The sequence below is a fragment of the Lissotriton vulgaris genome, chromosome 3_1, assembly GCF_964263255.1.
Source record: "Lissotriton vulgaris chromosome 3_1, aLisVul1.2, whole genome shotgun sequence".
Classification (NCBI taxonomy): Eukaryota; Metazoa; Chordata; class Amphibia; order Caudata; family Salamandridae; genus Lissotriton; species Lissotriton vulgaris.
In genome coordinates, this window is record NC_141689.1 from 718,022,107 (window position 1) to 718,045,974 (window position 23,868).

The window sequence follows — 23,868 nt, forward strand, 5'->3', positions numbered from 1 at the left end:
CTAGGTTACGTCCCATTTTTGTGCAAAGCTTGGATAAGGTGATAATTATCACACCTGACAAATGAAGAACACCTCTTTGTCAGATTTTATTAGGAGCTAGTATTACATCCACCTTAGGAAATTAGTCTGCAGGCATTCATAGGTCATCAAGATACATTTGTTTTTGCTATCTTCAGACATAGTTCATTGGTTTCAATGTTTAGCCCAGCCCTTGAAATGCTCGCAGAGGCTTTTTTACATATCTACGGCATGGTATCTCGATATCCTGCAAAGACAGTTCTATGCAATGATTTGAAAATTATTGTCTACAATCCTTGTAGTAAGAAAGCAATTGTACTGTTACTTGTACACAAATGGCAGACATTGTTTCTGTTGTAATTAAAGAAATTACATAATTGAGCTCTCTGACGTTCAAGTTAAGTGGGTTACACCTAGTTGAATAAGAAGATGCTTAGATGCATAACTTTATCACCCACAGGTTTGCTTATTTCCCATTGTGATTATGTATCCTGAAGTGATCCAGCCTGAAAACTAAGTAAATTGGCTGGTGACCATCATCTAGGTGCTATGTGTTAGGCCTTAGGTTTATCTTGCAATAAGATTTCGTGGTCCTACATATATTAGTTTTACCTATACCGTATATGTCGAGCAGTAATCCCCTATTCTGTTCAATGGTCAACCAGCAGGATCTGCTCGCTCCAACTATCAATCAATGAATCAGGATTTATAAAGCGTGGATATCCACCCGATAGGGTAACCTTTTTCCCTGTTTCCTCTGTATCAATCCCTGCTGCCATCCCTGAAACACGATTGTCAGATCTCTCTGGACACAATGATAAAGGCAACATGCTTTCCTCTGTCCTCCTCCTACTCTGTCTAGGACACGTTTCCACCCATGATTACCATGTGTCACCTGTTTTGCATACCCAAAGCCAGCCCCATTCTATACGTCTCACACAAGACAACAATCTGTATGTACACTCGAACCATATGCACCCACACAAGCATCATTGTCAATCCAGCTACCTCCCAAAAGACTTAGGGCTAGATGTAGGTAATGTAAATGTACCGATTCTAAAATACCGAATTTTACCGATTCGATATTTTAGAAACGGTAAATGCTATGCAGATAAAAAAATCGGTAAGTATTACCAAATAGGTACGATTCGTTATTTACCGAATCGGTATTTACCGATTCGGTAATTCCCATTCATTCCTATGGGCCTCGAGGCCCATGGGAATGAATGAGAATTACCGAATCGGTAAATACCGATTCGGTAAAATAGGAAAACATTCAAGGGTGGCAGGGTGTCACATTGACACCCTGTTGCACCCCTGAATAGTGCTTGTGTGCACATGTGGCACACATAATGTATGTCTGCCACATGGCACTGTTGAAAATGCACAGATTTGCATTTTCAAAGGTATTCGGTATTTACCACCAACTAATAGTTGGTGGTAAATAACAAATCCTTACAGCACATAAGCTCTCTTAAAAGTGCTTCCTACATGCCATTTACCGATTCGGTAAATAATGATTCGGTAAATACCGAATTGGTAAACACGGATTCATCCCCTACATCAGAAAAGCCTGAAATTTACCGAATTTTGGGTTAACCGACCGGTAATGGGCCACCTACATCGGGCACTTAGTGACTGGTTTGAAGGCATTACACTCAGTTATACAGGTCTTATTCATGAACGGCACTCAGGTTAGAAAAGGTTTTGAATTTGTCAATGATGTTTTGCAGAATGGAAATTAGGGTTGTTGAGATTAGAGAGGGTTGGTTTACCTGATAAGATAAGGAACAACTTAATACATCTGGCACATGACGGTCAGTTTGGTCTCAGTTTATCAAAGAGGCATATATACAAGTTCTACTCTTACAAAAAAAGGCAGCAGTGGAAGAACTGACAACCGCGCAAATACCTCCCTATAACTATGCTCAGTAATGCGAACAATATTACACAGTACTACCACAGACTTAACCCCTTCTGCCACGAGTTGCAAATAAGTACACTGCCTAAGCAATGACTCCAAAAACGTTCCACTATTGTTTGGAGTACACAAACATTTGAAAAAAGATACAGTCATTTTTAATTCAAAGAGAAAGAAAAAACCTTTTTATTTATAACATTGATGTAATGCTAATTTCTGACACTATAGTAGTTGTAGGAGCTCTAACATCAAACAGAAAAGAAACGCAATCCTCCTCTGTTATTCACCACAAGATGTAATTATTTGAGATGAAACCAGCACAGCCAACACGTGTTTCGTCTGAAAAGACTACCTGAAGGACGCTGTCGTGTAGCACCATAAGGCTACTAACACATAATATAGGCATCAAATTATATGGATGCATGTAGATAACGAACGCATGTATCACCAAATATTAAAGTCACTGATGTGGCATCATTTTTCAAAAGTCCAAAGTGATGAATATTGCTGATGTAAGCTATTTCCGACCTATATGCGGACAATCCCCTTGATAAAGGGTGTCCTCGTGCCAAAATCCGATTATATATCCGTGGCTCACAAAAGGTTCATGGAACGCCTAGTGGATTCATTTTCTCAATTAACTTTGGTTGCATTTGTAACTCACGAAAAATCAAATGTCCGAATTTTGGAGAAAGTGTCCTACTGAAAAGTTGAACAAAGAGGGGAAGTTGCACGTCAGTGCTTGGTCGCAGTCAATGGTGTGCAGTTGAGGTTGGATGTTATGAAAGTATTTCAATGAAAGCACAGAGTGGACTACAGAGAGCAGAAAGCACACATGGTTGGACTGAACAGGCTTATTGGTTGGTGGTAGATGAGGCACAATTGACAAAGAACATTACATGGAAAAACTAGTATGGGTGTATAAAACACCTTAAAATTCAACCGGTTCTATTTTGATGCATGGGAAGGATGTTGGCATGCTTGAAATCCAGTTCATTTTATTTGAAGTGGAGTGGAGGTGGCGGGAATTTTCTAATTTGTGTCAATGGGGGGTTAAATGGAAAAGGTAGTGTTGACTAGAAGATGTTGAAAAAGATCCAAGACACTAAATACTGTACAAACACTATTATGACAGGACGACAAATATAATAAATGTGTGTCACAGGTACGGGACTGTGAGGGTTATGAAACCCCAATTAAAGATTCGGTGTAAGAGATGAAACATGAGTAAGCTAGTGAGAGTTAAGGTGAGTAGGATGTATGCGCTGTATGATAAGGAAGATTATGCAATTAGCTTGGGCGTGTTCCTGTGTAATGCAGCATGGAATAGACTGAAGAATTTGCTTGCGTAACTTATATCTAACAGAACACAGTAGGCCTTAAAATCAGATCTACCTCCACCTTAGTGGCCTTCAACAAGAGCCTCCAGCAGCACTGAACAAGGGGTCTGCAGCTCTTCTGTTCTCATTTTGATTTGTCTGACAATCTGCAACACACCATGAGGGTTCAAGCAGCACAACACCATGCTCTCACATACAACTTGTTGCACCCTTTCACTTCACAGCATTTCTTATTTTATAAAGCACGAGATGCAATATACTTCTGAATTAATACTTCCTTTTAAGCAAACGTAAAAAGTCCTTTCAAGCCATCTGAGGGTTCATCATAGCCGAAATTTATGCTTCTCCAGGTGCTCTTTTGCACCGGTTTCCTAACGCTTTCCAGCAAAATGATTTCATGGCCACAGAATTGCGAACAGCTCTGGCAATCTTGCAGCTGATTATGATTTTTGCAGATTCGCAGCTCTGTCACTAGCAGAAGAATCTCCCGATTTATTATTCACATTATTAAAATATATTCACATATTTGGCTCCAACACATAAATACATTTTCACGAGCCTTGATGCTTCATCTGTGCTCTAATAACATGCCAGGAAGAAGAAACACTAAAGTACTCTTCGCTCGTCTCCAGGGACAGTAATCTCTTTTTCCCTGTACCTCACGACAAATGTTAATTTACCATCGATGTTATTCTTTAATAAAAGTAAGCGTAAAAGATGAACGATTTCTTATAAAAAATGTGCATATTAATTACAGTAATAGTATGAAACGCAAACTAAATAGCAAACCTTAAAAGGGCAGAGAGGAGGTAAGATAGGCGTCTGACAGACGGTGAGGCACAGAGATATGAAATGCAGGTTCAACGGTATGTAAGGTAGTAATACTCTTATGAAATTACTCCGAAATAGCCCCAAAGTGGGAGTATTCAGGAAGTATTCATATGCAATTAGTACAAATAGAAAGGACTGTGCCCTCCTTGCATTTTTACTAATAGGGATTTGAACATCTCAGGGCTAATTCACAAAGACATGTAAGAGTACAGAGAAGAGTTCTCCTGTAGTACATTTTACTGTTCATAAATGTTATATTATATGAATTTATTACACGCACGGCTACTCATGAGTGTCCCGGCGCGAACCATTGGGGTATAACAGTTTAAATCAGATGAATAGGTATGTTTTAAATTTTTTTTTTTAAACCACTAGATCCTGGATAGAACGCAGGACCAAAGGAAGGGCATTCCATGCAGTCGTTGCTTTAACTGAGAAAGAGCTGCCCCCCGTCCTCTGACGCTTAAAGCGAGGTACTTGAGCAAGGTGGAGGGACGAGGAGCGCAAAAGACGCGCAGGAACATAGGAGACAATACGCCTCTGCAGATAAAGTGAGCCACCTCCATGCAGCGCTCGATGTGCCACGATCAATATTTTAAATTTCACTCTGGCGGCTACAGGCAGCCAGTGATATGAACACTGTCTCTGCTAGATAGTCCTGATAAGAGTCTGGCTGCAGTGTTCCACCTGTAATTTCTTTAACAGGAAGCCCGGAATGCCAGCAAATAGGGCGTTGACATAGTCAAGTTGTGACAAAATCAGAGCACATATGATGGTTTGTCTAGCCGCAGCTGGAAGAAGGGGAAAGATTCTTGTAAATGATATAAACAGGCCAAAGCAGCCGCCGGCCAACTTCCTAATATGGACTGCAAAGGAGAGATCTTCGTCAAACCAGACACCAAGATTTTTTGCTGGTTTCCCAATGGAGGTCGGGCAGGGGTAATTGGGAGGCCAAAGCTGCTCTCTGAAGTTTGCGGGAAATGTACCAAACAACAGAATCTCCGATTTCCCTTCATTGAACTTAAGTTGTGCATCCGCCAGCCAATTGAAAGTTGGTACAAGAAAGTGTTGAGCCTCAGATACAGAGTCTGCCCCTTTGGCCTTAACAAATGCTTGTTCAAATCGGCCCTATTGGAAACTGGGTTACTATTTCAGGGGGGAGAAACCCTATTCAAGCAGCAGCCACAATTTCTGTCAAGATGAAGTCACAGGCAAACCTCAACTTAACCTGTGCTTGACACTCCGGTAGCTTGGCACAAAAGCAGCCAGGCTTAACTTAGAGGCAATGTGTAAAGTATTTATACAGCACTTAAGCAGTAATAAAGTTAAAACACCACTCAAAAAAATAAATACCACAACAATGTAGAAAACAGATTACAATATGATAAATTATTTGACACAAAAATGACAAAAATCCAATCAGTAGAACCGGAGTTATGCAATTTCAAAGATTTAAGTGAAAATAGTGCCTAAAAGCACAAAGCGTCAACTGTTGTTACCTGATCGTGCCGGATGGAGACAAAGCCACGAGTTCAGGCCGACTGCGATGGAGCATGGTCGGGCTACAGGGACCAAGTCAGGCTGCTAAACAAAGTACCTTAAATTCTGGTTTGCAGAGCATTGTGAGATCACACGTCGAGGATGCACCGTGCAACGGTGGTTCTCAGGAGCTGAGGGGATGCGATGCAAAGTTCTGCGTCATCATCGCGTATGCCATCGACAAGAGCATTGCGATGTGAATGCCTGCCTCGAGGATGCATCGCACATCGCTGGTTCAAAAGTGGCTGCAAGGAGAGGCGTCCTGTGGCACCACTTGGGGAGCAAGAATCACAGCAGACTGAGTACAGGTGCTGGGATCAAAGTGGGTAGAGCCTTCTCTGTCCCTGTGTCTCTGGCCAGCCAACTTGCCCTTGCAGTCACTCTGGTGGTCCTAGGTTTAAGATGCAGGCCCAGTCTTTTAACTGGGCAGGAGAGTAACAGGCAGCACAATAGCAGTTCTTCTTGTAGCAGAGCAGCATTGCAGTCCTTCAGAGCTTCCATAGGTCCAGAGGTATACTGAAGAGTTGGGTCTGAGGGTCCAATGTATATATGTGGTTCCCACTTTGAAGTAGAAATAGAAGAAGATTCTGGAGGTTTCCGTCTCAAGGGGTTTGAAATTTGCTGCCTCCCAGCCCTGACCCCCAGCTTGTCTGGGGTCATAATAGACTAATGCCAAACACTTTCTGAGTGTGCTCAGGCACAGCCTTTGTGATGTGGAAATTTGGTAGGTGACAGCTCCTTTTCCTCATCAAATCAGAGATGGCCCATTCTGCCAACACCTTTGCTCCTTTCGTCACTGTCTGGGAGCAATATACAAAAACCAACTGCCACCTACACCTACTAATGTGACTCAGGAAGCAGGCGGCAGGGCTCCAAATGGTTAGGATAAGAAAATGGCAACTTTCTAGAAGTGGTGTTTTCAGAATTGTGATTTTAAATCGGGAAACATACATTACAACACAGTCATTACAACAACCTACCTTTACAATGCAACTGTTACAATGCAACTGCCTTTACATCGCATGCCATTACAATGCATGCCATTACAACATATGTCAGTACAATGCATGCAATTACAACGCATACCATTAAAACGCATTATAAGGTAAGTAATAGAGATTTTTTTTGTATTAGGGTGGGTATGAGTTTTGGGGTACATGGGAATAGTAATTTTTACCCCTACACTATCCAACACTTTCCCTACTGTTGTAATCACTGGAGTGGGAATAGTTTTTTTTACCCCTGCACTATCCAACACTTAGTAATTTTTACCTCCATAAACTATCCAACACTTACCCTACTGTTGCACTCCCTGTTGTGGGAATAGTAATTTGTACCCCTTCACAAGCCAACACTTACCCTACTGTTGCCCTAAAAGTAGTATGCATTGTAATGGTAGTTTTAAAAAATGCGTTCTAATGGCATGTGTTGTAAAATCATGCAATGTAATGGTAGTTGAGATGTAAAGACTGTGTTTTAAAAGCATGCGTTGTAATTGCATGCATTGAAACTTCATATATTCTTTAAATTCTGACTTTACCTTTAAAGAAGGTTTTAAATTACAATTGAATTGTTTAGACCCCAAACTCAACAATCCTACTTGCTCCAAATTGAAAGCTGGTACTTATTAAATGTAATACGGCAACCCAATGTTATCCTCTGGGAGAGATAGTCCTTGCAGTAGTTTTTACAAATTTAAGAGTTTTTCACTATAAGGAAATGGAAAAGTTAAAACTGCAGGTCTGACAAAAGGTTTATTTTGCCAAGTCAAAATAGTAGTTTAAACTGCACACACAGGCTATAGTGGAAGGCCTGAGACATGTTTAAAAGGCTACTTAAGAGGATGACACAATAAGTGCTGCAGACCCCCTAGTAGCATTTAATTTCCAGGTCCTGGGTAAATGTAGTATCACTTTACTATTGACCTACAAGTCAATTAAATGTGCAGATTGTGTGTAAGCCAATTTCACCAAGTGTAAGGAGAGCGCAAATGTACGTTAGCACTGGTTAGTAGAATCCTAAAAGCAAAAAGATCGGGTTCGGAAAACAGGAGGGTGATGGTAAAATTTGGGGATGACCCTGCAGAGAGGACAAAGCACAACAAGGCCCCATAATCTTTATTTGCACTACACTTCAGATTATGCACAGGCAGGTACACAACATAAGAAACAGGTAGCTCTTCGCTACTTTGCGTGAGGTCTTACACGTCTGCCTGGCTGTGCAGTTTCACTTGCCCTTCTGTGTAATACGCGTCTGTCCACCTAAACTGATGATGTTACAATATGGTTTTCTTATTGGTATCTATCAAAGGAAAGGTTTATGTAGGACTGATCTATGCATATCCGTCAGAAAAAAATTAAAGGAAAAGATCTTTGGATCTAAAGCAATTTGCAAAATCTCAAGAAATAATCAAGTTTTGTCAAATGCAGCAACAGATAGGGGAGTTGGCAGAGGAGGGGCACTGCTTTGGATCTTACAGTGGAATAGTTGCACTGAAGAGTCTGACTGGGTAGGGGTTGTACCAGAAACGTTTGGTGGCTTCCACAACACTGGAGGTGCAGAATATTGATTTACAAGACTATTGTGCCAAAATATCGACTGCACTTTAGTCTACATCTACGCAGGCGCGCAACACCCATTGGACTCAAAAGGCTTCAGACACCGCTAACACCCTCCCCCCCCACCCCCGTCGTGTGTGGCAGCCCGGGATGAGACAGCTTCCCGGGCACACACACAGCTGCACCCGAGCACTTCTCGGGTCTTTAAAAGACCATTTGCATGTTAATGAGGCCTTGCTGTTTCACCGCTTCTAAGAGCCCCTGCAGCTCCACTCTGCCTATTGCTTTTTTAGCACGAAAATTGATGTAAGGGTGCATTTTGCTATAGAATATAGGACTGGGGCACTAATGTACAAAGATTTCATTTAAGGAATCATGATTGCCATGGATAACGAGTCGCAATTTGCAAGTCCTTAAATGGAATGTACAAAATAGATTTGTTAGAAGCGGTTGCAATTTGTGAACCGACTTCTAATGAATCCACTGGTATTTTGAGCACCAACCTATGTATTAATAGGTTGGTTCTTAAAATACTGATTCATGGTGGGTCTCGATTCGACCTACTTCATTAATATTCATGAGGTAGGTCGTACATTGTGACCCACTACGATTGGCTGCATTCAAAGTCAAGGTGGCCTTCTCGGGTCAGCAGACCACAATGTCTGTGCTCTGATTGCTTTCAAATAAAACAATATATATATTTTTTTTAATGCTGGCCATTTTCCTTAAAGAAAAATGTGACTTGTTTAAAAAAGGAAAAGAAAAATGACACTAACCTTTTTTATGAACAGACAATAGTCACGTGGGCCACTGCCTGCTCATAAAAAAAATGTTTTGTGAACATTCAAAATGGGGAAGAATCATTTGCGAACCCGTTCCCATTTCACTTACCACAAAAAATTAATGTTTTGCAAACAGATTTCCGTCGCAAAACAATACATACCTTAAAAAATTGGTATCTGGAAGGGGCACACTTAACACACCTCTTCAAAATACCAAATCGTTATCTATTCCCAAAGCCAATTAGCGATTCTGTAAGAGTCGGTAACATCTTACCGAGTCGCTTTTTTGCTAATTTATCAATGTCATTGTGCAGTTGGAACAGCTCAGATATGAGGAATTGGAGCCTTACCGACTTTTACAGGATGCATGGTGGGATTTTTCATAATTATACAAGCACAAACTACACAAATTTCACACGCCCTAGAAGTAGGCAAGAATGGGTGGTAGATATAAGGAGAGAGATATGCAGGAAAAAACACAGAAATGTGTGGTTCCAATCGTCAAGTTCACAATGCTGATCTGTAATTGTAGCACAAGCGATTTATTCCCCTTTTCTGCATGATGAAAGGATGCGTTTGTACAAAATACTATTTATAGAGGGCTTCTATGATTGCTCCAACTCAACACCTACATGTATTTTACCACCAGAACTCTTCAAACCCCATTTTCAAACAGCCACATTTGTTAATAATGTTGGGAAAGAATCCCAAGTCTGATGTGGCTCTTTCTCCACGGGCTAGGGGTACAAGTAATTCTGGAGGGGTAGAGTTAGCGCACTGTAAGTGGAACCCTCGTTCCACTAAGAAATGATGAATTACTGTGGAAACTGCAAACACTGTCCCCAATTCCTTTTTCTTTTAAACCTTTTTTTATTGCGTTTTACAGTAATTACATTAAACCACCCTCCCCACCCCTAAGAACCCCCCCAATACAGGCAAAATTCTAAACTTACAATACATCATCGTGGTATTGTCACAAAAAAAACATTTAAACAATTAGAAAAATAGAAAAGAAAAGAAACAAAAGAGGAAAGGAAGACAAAAAAACTTAAGAAGACCAAGAAAAGCAAAGAACAACAAGAAAAGGAGAATCCAAGGAAATCTCTAGTTTCTCTAAACTAGAGATTTCCTTGGATTCTCCTTTTTCCTAAACTAGAGATTTCCTTGGACTGTCCCCAATTCCTGTGGTTATTTCCCCCCTGCTCTCCCCCTCTCCATCCTCCTAGATTTTCTTCTGGAAGTTCTGTCTGCTGTTAGTATGTGAAATCTCTTAAGAGAGAACACTGGCCGTGTGCCCACCCCATCAATTTTAGGGGACTCGAAAAATGAGGCCTATAGATTTGTATGTTTTATTGGGTGCCACAAGTTAGAAATGTCTGTAGTAAAAAAAGTTGTAAGATATCACCTTGAGCAAAACAGTTGCAATTCTACTGTTTTATGATCCGGCAATTATCTAGAGCTTTGCTTTTTTTGTTTTTTAAATCAACTTTTTTTTTTTTTATTGTTGCACGTCTTTGTATTTTCAAAACAGTTTCAGTTCAGACGTTTCTTTTCTAAAACATGTTTCTGCCGTGAGCGAATAGTAAACCGGGTAAAGTGAGGTGCATTTCCTCTACAATCAAAAAGGACCAGTCAGGCAGGGGGCAGAAAAATCATAGGTAATGGAAGAACCTCGGGCTACAAAGAAACCAATTTCTAGATGGCGCTTGCACCTCGTCGCTCTCAGAATCAATGCTCGTGGAAGGAAGGACCAGGGAAGCGGCACTTTTAGAGTGCACTGTGGAAGGAGGGGACCACAATAGACCTTGTGACGCACATGCACGAGAGGACAAAACCCGCATGCTTTCAAACAAAAATAAACCCATTAATTGCCCTTTTCATAAATAGCTCACGGGAGGACTTCAGCACAGAAGCCTTTGTGAGAAATCATTCTTAAATTATTTCATGTTCCATTATGCCTTTTTAATACGGAGGGTCGGACGCCTTAGTCTGAAGGAAACCATTCCACCCAGGACAGGGGAACAGCTGTATTGAGTCGTTTTGCTAGCTTTCTTAATCTAATCTAAATCAAAAGGAAGTGATTTTGTTAGCAGTTAATTTTGGATTGGTTAAGTGAGTGAAAATCGCACCCGGCTGCAGGGTTTCATCCCCTACGGTGGCGCAGGTAGGACACAAGAGACTAGCTGCAGCATTCAACGGTCCATGGTTGTGCAGACAGACATCAAGAGACTAGCTGCGGTGTTCAATGCTCTGGGGTGATGCATGGACAATTCAAAGGCTAGCCTCTCAAGTCCTATGATGTCACTTGCAGGCCTCGAGAGACTAGCAGCAATATTCACTGCTCTATGGTGGCGTGCGCAGGCCTCAAGACATTCGTTGCAGTGCTCAATGCTCTATGGCAGCAGGCGCAGGCCTCAAGAAACTAGCTGCCATGTCCAATACTCTATGGTGGCGAGTGCAGGTCTCAAGTGACTAACTGTTCAGTGCTCTACAGAGACACATGCATGCCGCACTAGACTTGCTGAAGAGTTCATTAGGTGGTGCATGCAGGCCTCAAGAAACTGGCTTGCATTGTTTCATTGCGCTATCGTAGCACATGAAGACCTTAATAGACTAGTTTGCATTTTTTCCCCATGCCAGCTTTTCCAAGAGCCGTGTTAGGACTGGTGCATTTATGCCCCTATTCAAGCACGTCTGAGCTGGTGCAAGGATAATTCGCTCCGGAGGCAATGTGACATTTTGGCGCCAGGCCTCCAAACACAGAGTGAGATAGTAAAGCCTGCTGCCTGAAAGAAGTAATACTCTTTTTCATTGCCTTTCTTTAATTTAGTATCCAGCCCTGCACTTCCAAGCAGGCCAATCAAGGCATTTCTCTATGGATTTGGTCCTCCCAACATTGATGAGCCTATCTGATGAAACCCGCGCGGCCCCTGAGCGGAAGAACAAAAGGTGCTAGACATGTTGACATCCTCTGCTTAGGGCAAAGATTTTTGTAATGTATTTGTTTTATTAGATAAAAAAAAAAATATATATATATATATATTTATTAGTAGCCAGCATTAACCAGATTAGAAACAACTGCAGTTACTTGGGTTTAGTAGAGAGTTAATTAGGGACGAGAAGAGGTTCAGCAACTAGAGCTGCTGACTTTGGAACTGAGCAACCCGGTTCGAATATCGGCCTCGGTTCAGCATCTTACGATTCTGGGCAAAAATCGCTTAGGACCTCATTAAGCGTTTGGAGGACGCAATAATCCGCTGAAACGGCACAAGGGCCATAGGCTATAATGCTCCTGTAATACGAGTAAAAGAACATCTGCCACATTTGTGATGGAGTGTCCAATCTAGTCCGTCAAACTCTAAATAAGGCCCGTAATCTCAATACCAAAAACTTGTGCCACATCTGGTTCTTTTGTAAAGCACTTTGATGACCTCGTGTCAAGTTTGCTTTAAAAAATTGAAAAAAAGGGAGAAACAGAATTGATTACTATCTCCACTGCTATTGTAAACCATCACAAATGAGCAAGTGTCCCATCGGAATACTGATCCCTTGGCTCTACTTTCTCATCCACCCAAAAATCTGCTGTATTCCAGCGTTTTTTAAGGCACCTCTGGCTTTTCAGTGGGTTAAATAACCAATTTGGACAACTAGACCGCCCTGCTGCCTCCATGCACAGTTGCTGGGCAGAAACTATGCTTCGAGACCTCATACACCATATGCGTCGTCTAGCACAGTCAAATCAGGTTCTAACAAACATCTAAAATGTAAAAAATGTTTTACATCTTTTGAGTGCTCAACTCAGACCAATTCAATCTATACTTTATTACAGAAGGATAATTCAAAGATGACACACATCCAGTCATTATAGAATTACAATGCACAGTATCAATGATGTAATTGTTGCGCTGCCTTCCTCCATTGACATTTATTAGCATTTGAATGTCTCCAATCACCAAACTACCCCTACATTTTTTTGCGTTTGTATTGGCTTCTTAGATTATTTTACATATCAATGTTGTGAGTAATTATCCTCTATTATTAGAATTGAGAGGAAGGATTGTGGACTGTATTTCATAAGCACCACAAAATGGCTGCAAGTCTACATATGAAGATAGTAGGCTCCCGTTTGGGCTCTGACGAATCAAGAGTAATTTGAGGAACTTTCTTCGGAAGGGACATCGCATGGTAGTGTTTGAGATTATCTAGCCCTCTGAGACAGCTCCTGGCTACATTGGTCTGGGAGCTGCTGGAGAAGTTCCTCCATCTCGCTTCAGTGGGCCCTAAAATAGCAAGAGAGCAAGCCGACTGAATTTTCCATTGTATTGCGGATTATGCAGTGACCGTCTTGCCTACTGTGTCGGTTTCCATGCTCCCTTTATTGGAGTGGGACATCACAAGTCCGTTGGGCACAGACACTCTTGTGCACTGTGTGGACCACCATGGAGTCCGGCAGGAGTGGCCACTGATATAGGGAGAGTTGTTAGGCAAGGGTTTATATTTTGTATTCACCTTTGGAGTGACAGCCTTAGCACGGACAGGCTCCTTAAAGGTGTCCGGAGCAGTTTTGAGCATGCCCTTGAGCATGGGCAAAATCTGCTGAGTGCGCTGTGCGGTGGACAGCGCTTTGACCAGGAAGCCTTTGTCTTCCTGAATGGTATGCAGATCAACCTTATGGAAGGTGGAAGCCCTATGTATCACCTCATGATATTCAATACTGTTGTCTGGAGGGGAGGGTCTGGCTGGATAGAAATCCTGATCTGTGCCTCCTGGGGTATTGACATTGTAGTCATCCCATGGACCATCCTTGGCTCAGGGTCATAAGGGGACTCGTAGGAGTCTACAGCGTACGAGGTGGTGTTTCCTCCATGAGAGGAATATGGTGAACCCAATGGAGAAGGTGGTAGGGATGGCACATATGCTGGTGGAGGTGGAAGAGGAGGAAGGGGGTGAGGAGGAGGATAGGATGAAGAGGATCAGGAGGAGGAGGATGATAAGGTGGAGGAGGCAGGTCTCTGGGGAGGGGCTGGGGGTGGGCTAATGCCCCTGTCCTGTTGCTTCCTGTGCTTGAGAGGAGGTTTCCTCTTCCTTGGGAGAATGTCTTGCGTCTTAGGTGTCAATTTTGCAGAGATCTTCCCAGTCTTTGGGTGGAAAAAAAGTCTCTTTTGTTGTGGCCAAGATGTTCTTTGACATGCTGGAGTATCAGCTGCTCCAAACCCTCAGAACCCACCATGGACTAGGGTCTTGGTGCCGAACAACTTGAGGATGATGGACTCTTCTGGCTTCTCGGTTCTGGGCTGCGTTTCGGTGCCGGTTGATGTTTTCAGACCCGAAGGGGATTTCAGTGGCAGCATTAATGGAGCTGTCTTCACAGAGGATGGCCGAAGCTATTGAGAAATATTTGGTGCCAGTGGAGGTAGAGGTATTAGCTCATAGGCCTTTCGTCACTGCTGACCATGGCCCGCAGGCAGTTAATGACATGGAGACCTGTTGATGGGTCTCTGGGCTCAACACCTCTCCCCGCTGCAGCAGAGTTCGGCCAGTGCATGGTGACAGTGTGTGACTAGGGGGTGGGAGGCTGTGCTCACAGTAGAAGAGTATAAGACGTGCTGCTTCTCTGGATCCTGCTGCTCCTCCATCTCTGGTTTGGACTGGGAGTTGGCTTTGAGGCTGTTCTGCGGATGGGCCAGCCTCTGATTGCTCTTAGATGTCCCATTCCCAGAGGGTGTCATCTACTTCCTGGTGCTGCATTTGTTTGGCGTGCAAGTATCCAATCATGCCAATACCTGAGAGTATTATTGGAGCGGAAGGTGAGGCAGGCTTAACAGGAAGCCTCACCATGGTTGGATGAAAGAAAGGTTGCAGACTTGGTGGTCGTCAGTCTAATGATACTTGGAATGGCACAAGAGGCAGTGCTGAAAAGGCTTCCTTTCCATCCCTGTCAGATCCTTGTTGATGAGAAGGACCAAAGACAAGGTGAAAGGTCACCATAAGGGGCAGGGCCCAGAGTCCATAGTGCGATGGATGCTGACACCAGGAGGACCCAAATGTTGAAAGTATTTTCTGTGCCAATGAAGTACGACAATGAACACCACAAGGTGTTGGCCCGGAGCTCAATTGTAACAAGTCCTAACCCAACAGTGAGTAAATAACAATCTAACAATGGAGCCGATGCCCATGCACATTACCAGTCATAGGAGGAGTCACTATACTTTGTGATTCAATACACTTTTTAGACGAAAACAAGTTGTACACATACGAGCCAAACACTAGATGGCAGGAGTATACAGAGCATGTGTATCTATAGGTATACATGCCACAAATCAATTGTTATCACTCTTAGGCATTACAGAGTTTTATGCAAGATTCTTGGTGAATTATTGGACACTGGTTGAACTATTGCAAACACTGCTTACAAAAAAAGCTAGAAACATATGAGGGCAAGACCAAATTGTGTGTTTTGAAAGAGGCAAACTAATTGTCAAAGCTAAATGTCTAATTCCATTCATAGTTGGTAAAAATAATCTATTATTGAAGATGATGCAAGTAGATATAGTGTAGGCTATTTTGGGACAGAAGGAGGGAGTGGATGAATGGATACTGACATGTGGGTGACATGCTTTGTGAGCAGCTGAGAAACATTTTTTTGTAATAGAGCACAAACTACTTGTATCTGAGTTGTGAAGCATATTCTGACATATGTTTGGGGCGCAAAGTGGTGGCTGATAACATCGGCTCCTTCGTTGTTCTGTCTCAGAAGGAAGCTTATGCAATTGTCCTGACTAACTTTCAGAATCACTGGAGTTAGGAATGGTAGTGAGTGACCAGAGGTAGTTATTAGGTTACGGGAAGATGTCTTTTGTTACAAAGACATTTCTGCGAAGTTGGTTTTCAACCATGCAATCCAGTTTACGTCAGATAAATGTGAAAAAAATTAAAATCCAGTGGAAATAGCAGTCATATGTGGCAATATTAAACCCTGAGGTGACTGGTCAAGTTGAGTTATTTAACAAAGTAGTAAACGAGTCAATACAATCAGCACTGAAATCATGGTTGTGTTGGAGGAAAACACTACATGCATCATTGCTATCGTATAGGATAACACCCAACATTGTGTCTGGCAGATCACCTTTTGAACTGTTAAACAGCTGGAAGCCGACAACGAAATTGGTGAGGAAACAGAATTTCGTAGAAGATGTGGAAATGAAGGAAAAAGTTAAAAAAAATATATACAAATTATGGATGAAACAACAAATTGTTAGGAGGGGGGACAGTAAAGACGAAGGCTGCAAAAGTTAATGTGGAATAGATGGTGAGGGTTAAGAAACCTGGAGATGTTGCAAAAAGGTAGAGCATATCAGCCCTGAACCAACCTCAAAGGGCGATGCAAGTAATGAAGGCAACTGCAATGGTGCGAGATGGTTGAGTCCGGCATTTCAGAAGGATCCCGGAGTGTCACGGCACTGACAATTTGATGATTGAGATGAGGGGGATGCTGCAGGAGCCGGAGAATAAAAATCTATTTTTGGACATTAATGATCAGAATTATGAGGATCCAGTTGGTTTTATCTGGGTGATCTAATATTGGTGGTCATCCATGGCGAACCGGGAAATCTGTGGGAGTGTCTAGTTCATGTGATTCAGTGAATAATTTCATCTACTGAGACATGTTTTTTTTGTGTAGTCTTTTAGAGTTTTATATAGCGCAAACTCGACCCGAAGATATCAGGTATCAGACCGCTTTATATGTGCACCAGTTTCGCTACAGATGGACACAAACTGCAATCAATACCTGATAGATATAAACATTAAGTGTAAGGTTGAGGACTGTAGTGTAGATTTGTTGTGTGTGTGGACTATTTGTAATGTCTATTTTGCCGCTCTTAGTGTTATAGTAGGCAATGTTGGTGGTTGTGTTATGGGGAAGATATGATGTACATGAATAGCAAGAATGTGTGGTGTGTGTGGCATAATGTTGGTATAAGTATGTGTTTGAAGTGAACGGCAGCTGCCAGCACACTTTGCCTCCTAATTTTTCTTGTTCTTTGTGTGTTCCTGTTCTTAACAAGCTGCTTTCTATTACTTAGAGCCCCTGATATTATTTGTAAAACAGAACTTAACATAACTCTTAAATCTTTAACAAACTTGGGGCCTGATGTACAAATCCATTCTGCGGTTGCAAAGCCAGCGATTCACAAGTTCACAGGGGTTGCCACCACAAAATGGGGTTTTAAACCTACTAAATACACTTTGTGATTTGTTAAGATGCTACTAAATTGCAAAACGGATTTAGAAAGGCACAACAAAAGGTATAACAAATTGATATGTGGAAGTGGAGTGTTTGGGCATCCCTTCCAAAAACCAATTCAGTATGGTATGTATCAATGTTTAACAACTGTAATCTGGCCGCAAAACATTGAAAAGTTACGGACTCCTGAGTTAGAGTGGTAACACATCCTAATATGGAATGATAAAAAACACATTCAAAATGAAAATGTAAAAAACCACGGTTGCCAGAGGGGCAGGCAATGATCCAGGGAACCACTGCAACTCTTAAACTTTTATTTTATTTATCTTTTCTTTTTTAAACGCAGCCCATTTTCTTTGAGAATTACTTTATTAAACGGCAATCACGGACATGGTGGCCAGCTGATCTTTAGAAGTCACCATCCCTGTGATAACATCAAATCGTAGTGAGTCACAATTTGAGACCTATCTCATGAATATTGATGAGGTAGGTCGGACTGCGACCCACTATAATTTGGAATTTTGTTAGACAACCTATTAGTACATAGATCACTTCACAATTTCTTTTCCATTCAAAGAAAGTCAGTGTGCAATTTACAACTAGTTTTTTTAATGGAAATTTTGTACATCAGGCCCTTAGTGTGCATAGATGAGGCATTATTGTAATTTGTCTTAAGCATCTCCGTCACACCTGAACCAAGAAGTATGTGTTTATTTAGGAGTGCAAAGGAAATACACGCTCTATCTTCCTCCTTGTCACTCTGCCTACTTGACTGACTCAGGTTTGGATGGCTTTTGCATTGTGGTGGATTCATTTGCTCTTGAAGATGACATGGAAGGGAGTCTTTCTTGCCCTTCTCCAAACATTAACAAAGGATACTGCTTTTATCAACCACTCCATGACTCTCTTGGGTCTGATCCTGTGGACAAAATGATCTTCCCTCTGGTCGACACTCTTACACAAATCTCTTTGCTTCCTTTGGGATCGTCCCAACCAAACTGATGCTACGTTTAAGTACAGTTAGCCTATGTGATGCTCAGTATTCCTTTTCAGTGATCGCTTATCTGCTAAACAGTGTCCAAAATAACTTGGCCCCATGATGGTATGGAATAGCATTGCACATACAGCAAAACACACAAGATGATGGACGGAATGTTGCACAATGGCAAAACATTCACCCCCAGTCACAGATCTGGGGTTAATCCATCGTTATTTTGCTCACCAAGCCACTCCAGTTCAGACATGGCCATATGCAAATCAGTCTTGACCCTGTGCCTCGTGGGAACAGTCCAGCCCGAACTGCCAAGCCATGTCTTTCCTGGACCGGAATCAAGCATCCAAGGACCGGTTTCTGGCTATTAGCCGTCTTCAGCCAGGATAGCTTGACTCTAGTGGCTTAGTGAGCAAGGGACCCACGTCTGGGCATACCCTTCCCAAATAGGGTGAACAGCAAAACACACAAGATGATAGACGGAATGTGGCACAATGGCAAAACATTCACCCCCAGTCACAGATCGGGGTTTAATCCATCGTTATTTTGCTCACCAAGCCACCCCAGTTCAGACATGGCCATATGCAAATCAGTCTTGACCCTGTGCCTCGTGGGAACAGTCCAGCCCAAACTGCCAAGCCATGTCTTTCCTGGACCGGAATCAAGCATCCTAGGACCAGTTTCTGGTTTTCAGCCGTCTTCAGCCAGGATAGCTTGACTCCAGTGGCTTAGTGAGCAAGGGACCCACGTCTGGGCATACCCTTCCCACATAGGGTTAAAAGCAAAACACACAAGATGATGGACGGAATGTCGCACAATGGCATGAGGCACAGGGTCAAGGCTGATTTGCATATGGCCATGTCTGAACTGGGGTGGTGTAGAGTGCAAAAAACCGATGGATTTAGGCCCAGCTCTCTGTACTGGGGTGAATGTATGACGTTGTTCTGCATTCTGTCCATCAATTGTTGTTTTTGCATAGCATTGAACATAGCCTTCCACAATGGTCGCCAGGTGCAATGGTTCTTTTTTCTTTTTTTGTAAGCAGTGGTCATTTACGTCATCACCTTCCTTACGTCTGGAGTTTGAGATCATGCTTTCTCCATGACCACAGATTATTCCAGTAACTATTGTCTATAGAGTTTTTTGTGTATTATATCTCCTCTGCTTGACACTACACCCTACATTTCAGTTCAGGGTGCTGCCATACTTTGATAGCCCACTGGAGTCCCCATTTTAGAGAAATATTTAAATATCTTACACTTAGAAATAAAGCTGAAAATACCAATCCTAATAAACTAAGAGATAGGTACACTAATTGTTAGCACTAATTGATAGGCTCTAATTGTTAGCACCTAAAGGTGAGTTCTAATGTACTTTAGGCATATGGATAGTTGTAAAACAGTCTTAATGCAGAATAATGAAACTGGACAGTGGAAGACAACTAAAAGATGTTTCTGAATGATCACTGCTGGTGCTCATAACAGGTTTGGAAGCATGGTTTAAGAGCACTATTTATTGTTCTACTCTGTTTTACCATATACAGCTGGCTGTGATCTTCAATTGGTTGTCCCAGAGAAGAATATACGAACACAGGAAAAATTTAAAACTCATGTTACTAAGTCATATGGCATGAGCTCTGCGGCTCTCTAGAGGAGTTCCAGTCCGATGAAGGACGCTCTACGAGAACCAATATGCTTGCTTGGTCCTTTACAGCTAAAATTAAAACCTTTGTACATTGAATATTTAAATGATACTTTGATGCTCATAATATGCTCCATGGCTACTGATAAACATATGTAATCAAATAATAAGTGCCCTGCTTACCGTCTAAGCACATTTGTGAGCTCTGCTGCGAGCTCACTATCGTTGTAAGTTCTTATATCTGCGAGAGTCACCGATGGTGAGGTGCCATCCACGGATTCCTGAGACAAAAAAGGATCAAAATGTTAGCTCCAAAAACTGCCCTTTAGCTTTGCACATTTCTATGGGGTACAATCTAAAGCATCAGTAAAATCATGCACTGGCATTGTGTAGAAAATAAACAAATCCAAAAATCCAAAGGAACACAACACCCCTTTGCTCAAACTATACCCAAAGAGCTCATTTATTACTGGGCTGCCCGATTATTTAAGGTATTAGCACACCAAAGTATTATGCAGTCGGTGAAAAGTCCATATTTGTTTTGGTGGCTTTATTTTAGGGTATTTATTAAGTGCATCATTCATCCTAGATGGATCTCTGATACCTTTTCAGAGAATTCTGGTCATGAAAGAATCAGAACTAGTTATTCAATAAACAGGTTTTCGGGTTTTTGCAGTGAGGTTTCCATTTTAGTGTTAACAGACGGTCATCACATATGCCTTTGTCAGCCAGAATAGTAATTGTACATATATAAAATAAATATGTTAGCAAATGTAGTTTGCATTGGTACGAGAGGACCTCAACTAATGCGAGTGAATATCAATGTTTGGGATGTACTAAAAGCAGCCCTAGTTGCTATCTTCCAGTTGGCCACCATATTCATACTGATTCTCAATCTCTTTATCACTCTAATCTAATGCATTCACTTTTCTCTCTGTCTGCCAAGGTTTGTGAAGGTTGCCAGACACCAGCCTTGCACAACTCCAAGTATTATTATTTCATTAAGAACTCATCAGAGATTGCCACCCTGGACTCCTCAAGTGGAAGACGGTCATCTACTATTGACGAGAGAGAGAATATAAGCAATTGAAGGTTGCTGAAAGGGCCATGAAGCAATTGTAATTAACCTAAATGTATAAACAACAAACACAGCAACAAAAAAGCTTAACCCCTTAAGTGTTGATGGTTCCAAAGCCCAACTCCTCTACCGCCATCAGCCCAACTTTGTTACACAAGGCCCCGTGCCATTCTTTTGATACTTGAGGCACACTGTGCTAAACACTTCATAACTTTTCTCTCAAAAAAACACTGAGGAAAACTGCGTGCCTTTTGTCCACCATAAAGATGGAAATTGTAAAGGTACCCATGGTTTGTGGTTTCCCACCAAGGTATCGGAGGAAATAGTCAAACTGTGGCGATTATGTTTTTTCAAACAAATGGCCCCAACTAAATGTTTCCTGGCTTAGATTGCCTTCTTCCCATCGTTCAGAAATAGCCAGATTGTAAAAAATAAAAAATAAACTAATCTTACCACCACAGTTTTTGCAATTTTAAAAATGGTGGTCAATATATTGTATTTTTGCAAATCCTGTCTACTTGCAAAGATTGAGGGACACAGATTTAAAATCCATGGGTGAATCAATCGAATTGAACACAAAAAACATGATACCCCACACGAACCGCAGCTTAGAATGATTTTCAGTAAGTACCAACTATGCATCACTCCATATAAAAATATCTCGTAACACATAGGTATGAAGAAAATCAAAGCATTTTTTTAATGTACTTATTATTTTTAGTTTGCGGATGTGGGTTATTTGTACCACACAATTTTGTATTACCCAGAATGCTAGACTATTTTGACCGCATTTTTTTAAAATGTGTTTTTGTGCATACTGATTTACAACAGGAAGATAAAAAGTAGAGGAATTCAATAGATAATAACAAAAGTCTGACCATTTTGTGTTTTCATATTTCTCAGAATTGGTGATATGCATGTGTGGAAGTACCTATCACATGCGACAAGAAAGGCCCAAAAATGTGACCATGTGAAGTGAGGTATATGATGTTTGTATAAGACAGACTTTTGTAGTCATTGGTGCCTGTTGTATTTGGGCCCAAGGCCTGCCTGCACCCAAAGATACCTACCAACCCCAAAAATGTATGATGACTAGACCAAACAAGGGAATCAAAGGTGGTGTGGCTCCCTTGAACTCTACTGCTTTTCCTTACCCAGGATGCTCAGCAAACGTCAAACATCTGATTAAATCACATAATTTACTCACATTTTTGTGAAAAAAACTTCCGTAATGTGTGGGGAGCAACAAACATCCTACCACCCAGCATTTCTAAATTTCTCCAAATAAAAATGACACCTCACTTCTGTGGGCGGGCCTATCGCCCAGGACAGGCAGCGCCCCAAAACAAAAAGTTGAAACTTCAAGATTATTGCTTTCAATTAAATAATTCTTGGGATGTGGGTAAGATATTTGAGCATGGGGCTGACCAGCAACCAGGGAAACCTCCCAACCAAGCCTCTGTTCCATTTTAATTCACCCTCTACCAATAACCAGGGAAACGCATATAATGGGGAAACCTCCTCAATTAAAGTAAAGATGAGAAGCGGATTAATCCAATGCTGAAAACTCAAAAGGATTGACAACAGCGTGAAAAAAACCTCTAAGAAGCTCAAATCACAGTGAAGCATATCCGACCAAATAGTAAAATATGCAGACAGTCTGCTAATGGCAATACTTATAACTATGTAAATTGGTACTTAGAGAATTTAAGTGAACTGGATCTGTGCCTAGCACTCGAGAGATAATGAAGTCCTCTCTTAAAGCTGTTCTTTCAATAATTTAAGCATTCATTTATATGTATTACAGAGATATGTATTTCAGAAATTCATTAAGACCTGCCCTGAGGACAATAGGATTTGCAAAGAAAATGCCTAAGATTGTAAACGTTTGCTGCCTCAAAAATTGCGTTAATGAAACAACAGTGCATTCTACAAATCCCAGGCAACTTGACATCAAGGGTAAAAGACTCCAAAAATGAAATAACTACTTTTCAGACCAGCACGTCTAATGCGGTATTCAGATTTTGTAATGGTGATAAGAGCGCCTTTACCCAATGTAGTGGCAAAAAGTTATCAGTCTCGGAAATGTGAAAGGCTGATTCAACCCTGCCACATTTTGTTTTTGTTTATGAGGTCGCTGGGTCTGTAACACATTTGGACTATTTATCTGTCTACAAGCCTTATTATGAGTTTGATGGTCCAATGGACCGTGAAACTCAAAGTACCGCCGACTGTTGGTCTGACCACCCTATAACAAGTAGGGGGGGATTGGACTGCTGCTGCCACCAGGAATCCGCAATCCCTGGCAGTGTTGTCGCGGTCCTGAGTACGCAAAATGCTTGGCGGGGGCCCTGTGGCCCTGCCAAGCATATTACGAGTTTCCTCTCCGCCACGGTTTTCATGGTGGTGAGCAGGTCATGAAAACTGTGGCAGAAAGGAAACAAGGGGAGCCCTACAGGGCCTCTGTTGCCTCTGCACCAGGGGATGCATGCAGGGGGCATCTGCATGCACCCCCAGTTCCTGCCGGGCATGGACATTCACAGTCCATGCCCTAGAGGAACTTGCTTTTGAATTCCCATTGCAGTGCCTTTCATATAGGTACCGCCGTGAGACCGGCAAAGAACCACACGCCAGTGACGAAAAATGTGATCTGGCAGGTGGTGCACATGTGTTTGGTGGTGCGGGGCGGTCCGCCAAACTAATAATTAGGTTCATTTGTGTTGTCTATGCTGGCTGATAGCATCGGATGTATGAACCGTCGAAGGCAGATGAGAATCTCACCAGAGCAGTGACTCCCTAATGGTATTGGTTTGGAGATCATTCCTTGGTTATAAAGATGCAGGTCACTCTGGTCCTGGCACTCTGGTGTGAGCAGGTTTACCGACCACTGATGTGCCGGCAGGCTTCGGACAACACAGAGAATT

General features: G+C 41.9%; 1 protein-coding gene across 2 annotated transcripts in view; it reads right to left on the minus strand.

Moving 5' to 3' along the window:
* MCC (MCC regulator of Wnt signaling pathway) overlaps nucleotides 1-23,868 on the minus strand; it is a 1,280,822-nt gene that overhangs the window by 70,128 nt on the left and 1,186,826 nt on the right. For both annotated transcript variants that reach the window (XM_086961033.1, XM_086961034.1), the window contains one exon: nucleotides 20,050-20,147. In XM_086961033.1, the coding sequence (XP_086817159.1) occupies nucleotides 20,050-20,147 (98 nt within the window). The remainder of the gene's footprint in view (nucleotides 1-20,049; nucleotides 20,148-23,868) is intronic.